Source organism: Eurosta solidaginis, chromosome 5 (genome assembly GCF_040869045.1).
Source record: "Eurosta solidaginis isolate ZX-2024a chromosome 5, ASM4086904v1, whole genome shotgun sequence".
In the NCBI taxonomy this organism is placed as follows: Eukaryota; Metazoa; Arthropoda; class Insecta; order Diptera; family Tephritidae; genus Eurosta; species Eurosta solidaginis.
In genome coordinates, this window is record NC_090323.1 from 241,000,478 (window position 1) to 241,015,485 (window position 15,008).

The 15,008-nt window shown below is 37.3% G+C and overlaps 1 protein-coding gene across 4 annotated transcripts in view; it reads left to right on the forward strand.

Annotated features, from left to right (window-relative positions):
* The window catches only part of Tet (Ten-Eleven Translocation (TET) family protein), an 841,485-nt gene that overhangs the window by 92,540 nt on the left and 733,937 nt on the right, over positions 1 to 15,008 (forward strand). For 3 of the 4 annotated variants that reach the window (XM_067789120.1, XM_067789121.1, XM_067789123.1), the window contains exon 4: positions 528 to 545. The exons of the other annotated variant lie outside the window; for it this stretch is intronic. In XM_067789120.1, coding sequence (XP_067645221.1) covers positions 528 to 545 — 18 coding nt within the window. The remainder of the gene's footprint in view (positions 1 to 527; positions 546 to 15,008) is intronic. 4 annotated transcript variants of the gene reach the window in all.

A 15,008-nucleotide genomic window follows, 5' to 3' on the forward strand; every position in this document is an offset into this window, starting at 1 on the left:
TAGCTCTTATTTTGTTTCCTCGCAGTTCTTTCAACTCTAATATTGTGATGTCCTACGAAATGGCAATTGACCCCCTTTGTAAACATTTTGAACGTGGTTCGAATGTAATCATTAAACCTGTATTGCGGAATTGGTGCTTTGCGTTACTGTCTTCCATTTTCGCTGAAGGAATATTTCAGCTTTCATATCATTTAATGTTCGTGACATTTATCTTTAAATGTGTCCTAAATATGTATATATAGATGAGAGCACACCGCTGTATATCTGCATAATGTTCGGTTTCGCACTAACTTGGACTCCCTTACTTGTTTTAATATGTTGTTATTTTCGTCAGTTTGAAGTAATTAATTTTTTGGTATACTAACCTCAAATATCAAAATTCTATAATCTGAATCCTGCACACGTACGTACATATGTATACTTACATATAAACTTTCTTTTCATAAACATGTTTATTTGATTAATATTATTTAACCATTGATACAATCTAATCCCTTTATTTATTTTTCCTTTTTATTCTTTTTCAGGAACCCAAAAACAAACAAGTATGTAAAACTTTACTTTAATTACTTTTCCAATATCATATACGCCTAGAAATATACCTCTCATGATTGAAACGTCATGCACACCACACAATATATATATGTATATATGTATGTCTGTATATGTAAAATGCATTGTTATGCAAAATATTTTGAAATAATATTAAAAACAAATTTTTGCTATTGCAACGATGAAGTACATGTGCACCTACTTTTGCATAATAATAAACTGAACAAATCACAAAAATTACAACAATGATATGAACAAAAAACAAAAACAAGTAAGGACGGAACTGTCTTCGGCTGTGTCGAAGACTTCATACCTTTCATGAATGGGGCTGAACAATAATCTTATCCCGTTCGTAATCTCCAAATAATCGGATATATAAGATAAGAAATATATAGTGAACAGATGTACATACCTAAACGATTTTTAAGATAAATATAAAATAAAAAATGGCAAAAAACCCCCTTATCTGAACGATTGGTTGTATGGGATATATATTATATATAGCTCCGATCGAAATGATTTTTACACGAAATCTTCTATGATATATTAGAATATATGTCACCAAGTTTCACGTTTTTATATTGGAAACTAAGGGAGAAATGGCCAAAAATCTTTCTATCTGAACGATCGGTTGTATGGGATGTACCTATATATAGCTCTGATCAAAGTGATTTTTTCAGGATATCTTCTACGATATATTAGAATATATATCACCGAGTTTCACATTTGTATTTTCTAAATTGCGGCAGGAATGACCAAAATCGTCTTATATGAACCATCGGTTGTATGGGAGATATATGTTATAGTGTTCCGATCCTACCGGATCCGACAAATGTCTAATATAATACAAAAACACATCTTTTTGCCAAATTTCATTGAGATATCTCAAAATTTGAGGGACTAGTTTGCGTTCAAACAGACCGACGGACGGACGGACGGATAAACGGACATGGCTATATCAACTCAGTTCGTCGCACTGATCATTTCGGTATACTTAATGGTGAGTCTATCTTCTATATTTCTCAACGTTACAAACATCGGACCAAAGTTAGTATACCATTTCATGTTCATGAAAGGTATAAAAAAACAAATCAAGATTAAGCTAACAAAACAAATATCAATAATCGAATAAATAAACACTCAGATATTGAAAATTATTTTTTGCGTAATATAACAATGCATTTTAGAAATTATTTACTAGTCTATTACATAAATTTTAATTTTAATTTTATATAAACTTTATATTAAACAAATACATATGCAATTTTTCATGCCCGCTTGCTTACAATCAAATATCCATAATTAATTCTAGTACTTTATTTTCATATGCGTCGAATTGTTGTTGAGTGTTTTTTTGCTCTTATTCTTCATTCTGTTTCGTTTGCTAGTTCAATGGCATTCGAAAGAAGAACTTCATATCCTCTCAGATACACGTACGTGCATATACAGAGATGTTCATTGAAATAGAGCCAGGCAATTTTAAAGTCATTTAAATGAAACAATTTCAGCAAGGTCGATTGAAATAAATTAAATATTAAATTAGTTTGAGCTCAATATATGTTAGACTATACATTTTTTTCGATAGCTTCTGAGCAATACCTGAACTTTCAATCTACTACTTTTTGGCAGGATTTAGCAGAGGTGCGTCCTTTTCAAGCTACTTTGAATAAGTTGAATACCTATCACAAATTATTGAATTACCGTCCAACATCTGTGACGGCCAGCCTAAAACTTTGTTAGTATATTATGTGAATTATTGCAAAGCTCGTTTTGACATAAGTTTTGATTCTTTCTCCTGATTGGATATTCGACAAAACGCTATATTATACTCCGCAGTATGGTTTCAGACAAAATTGTATTACACTGTAATGGCCGAGCCACAATGAAGTTTTTCATACAGACGCGTTCAACGCAATCTTATGCAGGCTAGTAACAACGCCACAATCACGCAAGATCTTGCGTATGAAAATATAAAGGAACTTCAGACTTGGCAATTGAAGTTTATTTTGCCTTGCCCATTCACATACAAAATTTTGCCAAGCATATGATAAACATTCTCACCATACAAGAGAAATACTTGCTAACATGTTTTGTGTCCTATTCATTTGTTAAATTGCAGTTTTTAACTTGCAGAGTGTGAAAACACCTTTAGCCAAAGCAAATGTCGAACTCTTCTTCTTAATATTTGCTTGCAAAAAAAGTTGGAAATTAGCTACTTTTTCATGTCAGATGGTAGTGGCAGTGTCGCTCAATCTGGCGTTCTCCATAAAAATACTATTGATATCAAAATTATCATGAATAAGATTTCGTTAAACGTATCTGTATGAAAAACTGCTCATGTGACGGGGCTTTGAAGTATTCAGCATAACCTCGAAGAGGTATATGCGACCATAGTATATGTGAGTAAAAGGTTATATTTTAGATCTCAATGATCTAAATGAATATGATCAAATTAATAGTAATTTTTTGTGAAACGAACGCCGAAAATGTTTCTTTAGAACACTTTTAAAATGGATTAACACATTAATATAGCCGTAGTTGTTAAAGTATGATTCGCATATAATGCGTTATTTGTGTAGAAAGTATGAGAATTGGCACACAATATAACAGGGTTTTAGGTTGGACCACATCATAGTATTCACAGTTTATCATGGCATTTCTATGCCAGTAGTTTAGTTACTAAAGTCAGTCTAGTAGTCAGATATTTTATAAATGAAATTAATTAGTGCAATTTAGAAATGAAACATCAAAAGCAAGAAGAATTAAAAAAGGGGTGCCAAAGGGTGGTGTCCCATCCCCACTTTTGTTTAATTTGTACATATCTAAGCTACCATCGCCACCAGAAGGAGTTACAATTTTGTCCTACGCCGATGACTGCACAATAATGGCCACCGGCCAAGGCCCACAGATCGATGAGCTTTGCAACAAAATAAACGGCTACCTCCCTTATCTCTCCAGTTTTTTCTCCTCGCCAAACCTGGCATTATCACCGACTAAATCCGCCGCGACCTTATCTACAACATGGACGTCCCAAATGTCGACCATTTTGAACATCCACGTCGATGGCACTACGCTACAGACTGTCCTACACCAAAAAATCTTGGGTGTGACGTTTGATCAGGATCTACATTTTGGTGAGCATACAGCCGCAATTGTTCCGAAAATCCAGAGCTTTAATAAAATCCTCAAATCTCTTGCTGGCAGTACTTGGGGAAAAGACCAAGAAACGCTCATTACCACATATAAAGCAATTGGCCAGCCAATTGCGTGCTACGCGTCCCCTATATGGTCGCCAAGCCTAAAAATTACCCACTGGAAGAAACTACAGGCCTGCCAAAATACTGCTCTCCGAATCGCCACGGGCTGTCTTCTTATGTCCCCAGAACACCATCTACATAGTGAGCCGAGAATACTCCGCATCAGGGAGAGAAATGAGATGCTAACCAAACAGTTCCTGTTGAATACCCAGAAACCTGGGCACCCCAACAGATATCTGATTGATGAGCCAACACCGCCTAGGGGCTTAAGGAGTCATCTCCGTAAGCATTTTGAGAAAATACGGCACCTGAGAACTCAGCCGTATGGAGCAAAAAAACACGAGCAGGTCCTTGGTGAACTCCACAAACAGGCGTCGGACCTTTATGCCGGGAATTGGCCGGTGAATCCTGTACTCAAAGAACAGTACCCTAAACTTGCGGAAGGGGAACACATATTCCCCAGGGAAACGCGAGTCACTCTGGCTCTACTTCGATCTGGATACTGTAACAGGTTAAACTCTTACCTATCCAGGATCAACCCCGAAATACAAAATGTATGACCCGCTTGCAATATGTCCCCACATATGACACCAACCATCTCTTTAATTGTAATGTCGAACCAACGCCTCAAACACCCCTCTCCTTATGATCCACCCCTGTTGAAACAGCAAGTTTCCTTGGACTCCCGTTAGATGATATTGATGATAATTTGTGATCGGTCGCAGCTGTTAGGTGGGGCGAAGCTCTGCTACAACAACAACAATTAAATACTTTATCTTAAGTCACACCTATAGTAGGACACTGCAAACAATTTTAAATTTTTGAGGCAATAACTCAGATTTTATGTATTGAATGGATAAATCAATGAGAAGCCTAAAAGTATAGTTTTCAATCTATAAGTACAAAATCCTTGAATTCTAGAATACGTAGGTTCCTTATTATACTCAGTTGAGCAGAGCTCACGGAGTATATTAACTTTGATTGGATAACGGTTGGTTGTACAGGTATAAAGGAATCGAGATAGATATAGACTTCCATATATCAAAATCATCAGTATCGAAAAAAAATTCGATTGAGCCATGTCCGTCCGTCCGTCCGTCCGTCCGTCCGTCCGTCCGTCTGTCCGTTAACACGATAACTCGCGTAAATTTTGAGGTATCTTGATGAAATTTGGTATGTACGTTCCTGGGCACTCATCTCAGGCCGCTATTTAAAATGAACGATATCGGACAATAACCACGCCCACTTTTTCGATATCGAAAATTTCGAAAAATCGAAAAAGTGCGATAATTCATTACTAAATACGGATTAAGCGATGAAACTTGGTAGGTGAGTTGAACTTATGACGTAAAATAGAAAACTAGTAAAATTTTGGACAATGGGCGTGGCACCGCCCACTTTTAAAAGAAGGTAATTTAGAAGTTTTGCAAGCTGTAATTTGACATTCGTTGAAGATATCATGATGAAATTTGGCAGGAACGTTACTCTTATTACTATATATCTGCGTAATTAAAATTAGCAAAATCGGAGAACGACCACGCCCACTTTTTAAAAAAAAATTTTTTTAATTCAAATTTTAAAAGAAAAGTTAATATCTTTACAGTATATAAGTAAATTATGTCAACATTCAACTCCAGTAATGATATGTTGCAACAAAATACAAAAATAAAAGAAAAATTCAAAATGGGCGTGGCTCCGCCCTTTTTCATTTAATTTGTCTAGGATACTTTTAATGCCATAAGTCGAACAAAAATTTACCAATCTTTGTGAAATTTGGTAGAGGCTTAGACTCTAGAACGGTAACTGTTTTCTGTGAAAAAGGGCGAAATCGGTTGAAGCCACGCCCAGTTTTTGTACACAGTCGACCGTCTGTCCTTCCGCTCGGCCTTTAACACGATAACTTGAGCAAAAATCGATATATCTTTAATAAAATCAGTTCACGTACTTATCTGAACTCACTTTGTATTGGTGTAAAAATTGGCCGAAGTCCAACTATGACCACGCCCACTTTTTCGATATCGAAAATTACGAAAAATGAAAAAAATGCAATAATTATATACCAAATACGAAAAAAGGAATGAAACATGGTAATTGTATTGGTTTATTGAGGCAAAATATAACTTTAGAAAAAAACTTGGTAAAATGGGTGTGACACCTACCATATTAAGTAGAAGAAAATTAAAAAGTTTTGCAGGGCGAAATCAAAAGCCTTGGAATCTTGGAAGGAATACTGTTCGTGGTATTACGTATATAAATAAATTAGCGGTACCCGACAGATGATGTTCTGGATGACTCTGGTCCACATTTTGGTCGATATCTCGAAAACGCCTTCACATATACAACTAAGGGCCACTCCCTTTTAAAACCCTCATTAATACCTTTAATTTGATACCCATATCGTACAAACACATTCTAGAGTCACCCCTGGTCTACGTTTATGGCGATATCTCGAAAAGGCGTCCACCTATAGAACTAAGGCCCACTCCCTTTTAAAATACTCACTAGCACCTTTCATTTGATACCCATATCGTACAAACAAATTCTAGAGTCACCCCTGGTCCACGTTTATAGCGATATCTCGAAAAGGCGTCCACCTATAGAACTAAGGCCCACTCCCTTTTAAAATACTCACTAGCACCTTTCTTTTGATACCCATATCGTACAAACAAATTCTAGAGTCACCCCTGGTCCACCTTTATGGCGATATCTCGAAAAGGCGTCCACCTATAGAACTAAGGCCCACTCCCTTTTAAAATACTCACTAGCACCTTTCATTTGATACCCATACCGTACAAACAAATTCTAGAGTCACCCCTGGTCCACCTTTATGGCGATATCTCGAAAAGGCGTCCACCTATAGAACTAAGGCCCACTACCTTTTAAAACACTTATTAACACCTTTTGTTTGATACCCATATTGTACAAACGAATTCTAGAGTCAACGCTGGTCCACTTTTATAACGATATTCCGAAAAGGCGTCCACCTATAGAACTAAGGCCACGCCCTTTTAAAACACTCATTAACACTTATCATTTGATACCCATATCGTACAAACAAATTCTAGAGTCAACGCTAGTCCACTTTTATAACGATATTCCGAAAAGGCGTCCACATATAGAACTATGGCTCACTTCCTCTTAAAATACTCTTTAATACATTCCATTTGATACACATGTCATACAAACACATTCCAGGGTTACCCCAGGTTCTTTTTACAACATGGTGATTTTCCCTTACTTTGTCTCCACAGCTCTCAACTGAGTATGTAATGTTCGGTTACACCCGTACTTAGCCTTCTTACTTGTTTTTTATTTATTTATAAAATTAAGAGAGTATGTGGCTCTATTTCGTGGCACATCACCTTCATATGAAGGCTTCTTTGCACTCGTATTGCTTTATATTTAACAACACATGCAACTTTTAAAGTTCTAAAGGAATATAATAATGAATGACAAAGACACCGTTTCTGGCAAATGTTTTACTTTTAATTTACTTTCAAAACAGTATGCTATATACATACGTATATACGTCGTGGTATTGATGTGCTTGTTGTCTGTTTTTGAGTTCAGTAACCTGCGCTCAAATGGAATTTAAAGGAAATTCTTCAAACACACATATATACATAAAAACCCGATAAAATAAATTGGTACATGCATACATACATACGTTTATATTTTTGAACAGGATCTAGCTTAGAATAATTTTTGAAATAAGCAAATTATTTGCAGAAAACAAAAATTTTGTACTAAAAGATAATAATAATAATTTGACTCGAAATACCTACGAGAAGTTTAAGGCCGGGCTTCTCTGTCAATTTGTGGTGTGCTGCTTTTCCACTTTTCTTTACAAATTGGTGGACGAACATGTTTTATGTCGATTATGACCGGAATCTGTTAAACGTGCATTCCATGAAAAATCGTAAATTTTCGACAATTTTTTCTGTGGGAACACCACTTGCCAGTGGTTCGCTAAACATGTCGAATGTATTTCCGTCATAAAAAGCTTCTCACTGAAAACTAAGAGAAGCTCGGCCTAAATCTCCAAGAAAGTATTTCGCGCCATGAAGGTATTTATTTATTTTTTGACACTTCTTTGCTGTTCAAATAACCAATTAATTCAGTTCTTCTAACAGAAGAATTCAGTGCGATTTTTTCGGTGCTTCTCTTCAGTTACAATTTATGGAAAAAAGAATTTTCGATGATATCGTGGTTTTGTTAAAATAACCTAAGTTTTAATGGTAGCCATAGTTCTAAAAAATCCCATTTGTAGGCAAGGAGCCACGCCTCCATTTCCCCAATTCCACATTATACTAGAGATGTTTGGACTTAACGTCATATAGCTCCTTACAACTTTTATTATTCTACCATTACTACATCCAGAGGTGTGCAGCCATTAAAATTCCATTCGTATGGGAGATACAAAACCCACTTCTTCCTCACCACACAGTTTTTTGGTGATGTTAGGGATTGTCCTCATATAATTCCTTACTGAATTTCAATGCTCTAGCATGAACACTTCCAGAGTTATGCAGTATCAAAAATTCTATTTGTATGGGAGGTCTTTTACATATCGAAATTATTTTTAGCCTATGGCTATCCTTGTAAGGTTTCTAGAGGGTGTTTCAAATTTGGTTGTGATCGGTCGATCCGTTTTGAACGCAGCACGATCTATGTATACCTACATACATATGTACATATATTCTTTTAATTTTGCATACATATATAAATAGAAATCTGATTTAAAATTTCACACAGCATTTAGTGGTTTATTTAGATTTTTGAAATTTTGATTTAGCTTTTGTGTATGTATGCGTGTGAGTACTAAATTTATTGTGGTTTGTTTTACAGCGTTCAATTAAACTCATATTAGTCTCATTTGCATTAATATACCCACTTGCAGGGCAACGCACTAGGCTTACGTTTGTGTTATTTTAAAACTATTTTTTAAGCACTTAAACTTTAAATAGTTTTCAGTTGGTCATTGAGAAACACAATGGCCGCATGTACCGGCAAAGAGACGATGAACTTCTTGTTCAGACACCATATATGTATGTATGTGCTTTGACTAGATAAGGGCATCTGCATAGAAAGTGTACTGCACGTTTTTGCTCCCCACCATTCCTGCTGTACGCGACTAAAGTCATTCTTTGTGATTCCCATACTTCAGATTTGATCTCGGAGTTTTTAAGTTAAATGTATGAAATTTCATGACGGAAGACGACGAGCCAACATGTTTTAAATAAAATGAATAAGCTAGTGTAACTAACAACAGGGTATATAGCCAGTTGTTCAACCGAACTCAAACCTCCTTACTTGTAACAGCTATGTTGGTACTGTTTTGCTTAGAGGCACTTAAAAACATTTCAATTGAATAATAAAACAAATCATAACTGTGTCTGCGCAATTTAGTTCAACACTGGCCATCATGGTTAATGTAATTTTTGCTGTTGTTGCTGCACATGCTGTTATGCACGTCATTTTAAGCATTTAACTACATACTTACACTTACATACAATGTTGCTCATTTTTCACTAGACAAATTAAATAGGCAAATGCAGAGGAACAAATCATTTAACCATTCAAGCGCTAGTATGTGTAAATGTCGCCCGATGTGACTGAACACCACCGACTTGCATGGTATCTGAAATCGTAACCATTGCCTATATTTTCAATTGGAAACGAAATATACGGTGATGTGCAATGAAATAGAGTTTGTCCTGTTTTTTTTTTTTTTGGTAAAAGTCTACCTTATTCCGTACTTGCGCTCCGAAAGGGCTCTTAGAGCTACAATAGAGGTGTATGCTCGGCGCATGGGCGCCCGTGTACACCGATGTTTCCATAGCAATAGAAGAGTCGGGCCTGAGAAAAACTGCGCTAATCCGGACATAATCTGATCATGCAAGCGGCCAGATCACTGTAATGTTTTTCCGTCGGAAGTAGTAGCCGTGAGAAAAGCAGTAGAAACACTGGAAGGAAATAGCTCAAACTGCAGCGGCGTCAGCTTTTGTACTAACAGCCAAGCAGCAACAATTTGTAATAGATCGGAATGAAAAAGCTGATGAGCTAGCTAAAAAGGGCGATTTCCTCGAAGCCTGCTCCGTAGACGTACCAATCAGATTGAGGCTAGATTAAGAGAAGGCGAGAGCTGCACATGATTGACCAAGCGGGAAAGGCGTGGACCTAAGCGCGGAGCGGTAAAGTCTCAAAGATTACGTGTAGGTCTTAAAACCTTGGACTAACAAAGTTATTCTGCCTGGACTAACTTTTGGTGTCACATTCTTTCAAATTAGACCTAGTCAGTGATAGAAAATGTAGGAAGGTGGTTTGGAGAAAGAAACAACCTAGAACGTTGGCTTGTCAGGCTATTGGAAGAGATTATTATTATTATTATTTTTTTGTTACGTGGAAGGAGGAAATGCTTTATGCACTAACCGGGTTGTTAAGCCTCGGTGCTACTCTCTGTAGCAGCGAGCCTCTCCGAGTGTAGGACTCCCTTTCTTTTCCTTCATGGGCTACCCACTAAAATCCAACCTCCCACGGCCCGCGCATTTTCCGCCCTGGGACCGCGTTTATCATAACTTCGGGTACGAAAGCGCGCTACGTGAGCTCTCTGGCTACTCTCACGTTATTGGGATAAGCAACCATCTTGCCGTTTAGAGAGGAGAATATTCCTTGCACATCTGCTGACCATGTCCCATCTGTCATTTACGCAGGTCATTTTATGGATGACACTGCCCGGAATAGGTCGCCTAGTGTTACTTCCACTCTTCTTCGTTTCTGTGCGAAGTGATCGCATTCGAAAAAGGTGTGGCGTACGTCGTCTATGAGCCCACAGTATAAGCAATTCGGATTTTCAACCTTGCCTATCCTGCGGAGGTATTCCCGGAAGTAGCCGTGGCAACTTAAAAACTGTGTCATATAGAAGTCGACCTCTCCATGTGGGCGTTCTAACCATGGCTCCAGCTCGGGAATCAGTTCCCTGGTCCACTTGCCTGCAGTACTGCAACTCCATTGTTGTTGCCAGCGTCGGATAGAATCATTTCGCGCCTGCGTGGCAGCAACATATCTGCATACTTCTCTATGGAAGTGGTAAATTGAGTTCCTCTCCTCAGCGAGAAGATGTATCGGTATGGTTCCCGCAATAACAAGAACTGCGTCTGCGGATACCGTGAGGTAAGCTGAGGCAATTCGTAGAGCCCCTCTGCGTTGGGCAGAAGTAATAGCTGCTCGGTACTTTCGGAATTTCATTGCATCCGCCCAAATTTCTGCACCGTACAAGAATATAGAATCCGAAGCGGAAGCAAGCAGCTTTCTTATACATGGCCTTGGCCCGCCTGTGTTTGCCATTAATCGACTTAAGTATCCTATGGTCTGTGCAGTTTTCTCGCAGGCTCCTTGAAAGTGTTCCGAGAAGGTTAGTTTGCTATCTAGCCTCACCCCAAGGAATTTCGTGGAGCTGCGTGTACTTGTTGTTCTCCAACCATCATATTCATAATGGTGGGAATTCGTCTCTTCGTAAGGATTACGATCTCAGTTTTCGCTGTCGCGAGCTGAAGTCCATGGTCACTAATCCATCTATTTACACTGCGCATACTTGGTTTAATTTAAGCTGCGCCAGCTCGCAGTTCCGTGCTATAATTACGGCAGCCACGTCGTCTGCGAAAGCGACAAGAAAAGCACTTTCTGGAATGTGCAAACAGAGGAGGCTACCATACGAAGCATTCCAGAGGTCGGAACCTAACACCGACCCCTGGGCTGCTCCGCCTGTTATCCTCACCTTTCTCTGGCCTTGATTTGTTTCGTACGTGAGCCAGCGATCTTTTAGGTAGTCCCTTAATATGGCTAGTAGATAAGGAGGTACCTTTAAATAGTGTTTCAGCGCATCGAACATGTCGTCCCACCTGACGGAATTGAAGGCATTTTTCACGTCCAGCGTTACCAGTAAGACAACCGACCTAGCTTGATGGCACGCGGTTTCGGCTTTCCTTACCGCATTTATAACCTCGGCTGTGGCATCTATTGTGGAGTGACCTTTTCGGAACCCATGCTGCCGATGGGACATACCACCTTCATCTTCAATGGCTGCTATCAGCTGTTATTTAAGGAGGCTTTCCATCATTTTCCGGCCGTGTCGAACATGCATAATGGTCGAAAAGACGACGGGGAGTTCGGGTCTCCCTTGCCTTATTATTATTATTATTATTATTATTATTATTATTATTATTATTATTATTATTATTATTATTATTATTATTATTATTATTAGGCCAGGAAGCAGTGCCACCTTTGGGCAGATCTATTTTGCATTATTGGGAGACATAGAGATACGGTTATCAGATCTAAAAGCAGTAATTCGCATAGGTGCTAGAAAGCTTTTAGTATTTGCAAAGAGGGCGGAGTTATTTTAAAACATAGTCCTGCTTTTTGATAGGGTTTTCAGTTTAATCGTTGAGCAAACTTCTGGTAACACTATGGAGTCATTCAGCCAATGTGAGGTGCTCACGGACCAGCCAGTCCCACCTAAACTCTTTATGGGTTTCGTCTATCGGAAAGAATTGTGCTTATGCTTGCATCATAATGCTTGGATTTCAGTGCGTCGTAAAGATTGACATCAAAAACTGCCTCAAACTGGTAGCTGGTCAGTTGTGGTCAAAGACGTTTCCATTATGTCACTATACTGACTCTAAGTCGATAAAGCATGTGTGGTTAAAATCCTAAATTTTGTGTTGACTTATTTCGCAAACGAAAAAAAATTGCCACCATGTTAGCGCAAATGAAATTTTGATCTCAAATTTGTGACACCGTTGGGCAATTGTCATTTTCACTTATTGGTCAATAAAGTTGTCATTTTGTAGTCCAAACAGACGGCAAACGCATATGACGGTGTATTATAGGCAGTTTTTTTTGATATTGTCAAGTTTGTGGTCAAATTTGACGATGTGAAAAGCAAGCGTAAGGGTTTTGAATAGGTGATATATTTTTCTCAACAGGAAATGGAGCGATTCCCTTCTATTGGAAGTAACTGTAAAATATGCAGTGATCAGCCAATTGTTCAGCGATGTTATGCTGCTACACTTCCGTTTTTTGAAGCATGTTGTGCTGCTCTTGTGAATCTTGTGAACAACATCAGCAGTTCACCAATAGTAACTGGCAGAAAGCAGCAACTAGAGAACCATCGACAACAGTAGCTCAACTGATTTTATTTGTTGTTATCAAATATGATTATTGTGCGTTTTGCGTTAAATCACAAATAATTTCCACATCCTTGTTAAAATTCAATTGAAATTTGTTGTTGTCTCTCACACTTTCGTTTAGTATTATTTGTTGTTGTAAACCACTGTTGCTGGATTGTTGAATTGGATACTTATATGCACATTTGTTTGAGAATTAGACCGTTTCAGAATTTTTTATTTTTTTTTGTAAGAAGTCTAAGGACTTCGTCTGGGTGCTAAAAAGGGAAATTACATCTCCCTCAATTCTATCGAGTTTTTTAAAATTACAACAATAATGAACAGTTATACTTAGCAAAGGTTTTTATATCGGAACAAGATGTTTATACTCAGCTGAGCAGAGCTCTCAGAGTATATTAATTTTGTTCGCATAAGGGTACCCCGTAACGGCATAAACTTATCGAGAAAAATATAGACTTCTATATATCAAATTATATGGGCGAAAAAAGAAATTCATTTAGCTATGTCCGTCCGTCCGTCCATCCGTCTGTCCGTAAACACGATAACTTGAGTAAATTTTGAGGTATCTTGATGGAATTTGGTATGTAGATTGCTGGGAACTCATCTCAGATCGCTATTTAAAATCAACGAAATGGGACTATAACCACGCCCACTTTTACGATATCGATAATTTCGGAAAACCGAAAAAGTGCGATAATTCATTACCAAAGACGGATAAAGCGATTAAATTTGGTAGGCGGGTTGACCTTATGACGCAGAATACAAAATTAGTAAAATTTTGGACAATGGGGGTGGCACCGCCCACTTTTAAAAGAAGGTAATTTAAAAGTTTTGCAATCTGTAATTTGGCAATCGTTGAAGATATCATGATGAAATTTGGCAGGAACGTTATCCCAATTACTATATATGTTCTAAATAAAAATTAGCAAAATCGGATGACGAACACACCCACTTAAAAAAAAAAAATTTAAGTAAAATTTTAACAAAAAATTTAATATCTTTACAGTATGTAAGTGAATTATGTCAACATTCAACTCCAACATTTGTCTCCAACGCACTCAGCTGAGTATGTAGTGTTCGGTTACACCCGAACTTAGCCTTCCTTACTTGTTATTTCTCCCTTCTTCCTAAAGATTTACAGAACATCAATGAACTCTTCTAAAATTGAAGCTTATGTTGAGAGGATCTCGTAACAAATTTGTCTTGCTTATACATATTTTTTGGTCCGACTTCAAAAATTACACTGTACTGCTATTTTCCGGAAATATGACAGCGCAGAGATAAGTTTTTCTAGTCACAACTGGTCAGAAGGTCTCCTTCCGTTAGGTTCATAAGGAATATTGGCCGTTATGGAATAAGCAACATTTCAAACCAACACTTAGAAACTCCATAATTTCTTCTTCTACCTTTTTACACATTTTGTTCCTAAGGCATTACATAATTGGTTCGTGTTGATGCAACATGTTGCTAAAATATCCTCGGTATTTTTATATCAGGGGTAAAAAAAATATAGAAGGACTAATTGTGGAGAGTTGAAATGTCTATATGAGATTTTAACCTTTCTACAATGAGAAAAATCTTCAAGGACACCAAAGTTGTAACTCTTACAGATTTGTAGTAACTTGAAAAAATACATCTTGGGATACTTTAATATTTAGGTGCAAATAAAAAATTGTGTGTGTTTCTGAAAATGGATAGAAATAATAGTCACTCTGTTGAAAGAAAAATTAGTAAATTCGTTGGGCTGTTTAAAAAAAACAAAAAAAAAAAAATGATGGCGTTCCTCGACTTTTGTCATCTAAATTTAGAACCGTCATTCGCAACTTTTTTTTCAACCAGTCTAATGATTATTAGTGAACGGGACCATTTTTTGCTACAAAGTGGAAATAAAAAAATCGTTTACTGCTTTCTTTCATCTTCTGAGTAAATAAAAAAAAAAAATAAAAAATAAAATAAAATTTACTACTGGAAAAATATTTTTGCTGATGCAATTTTCAATATTGCCAAA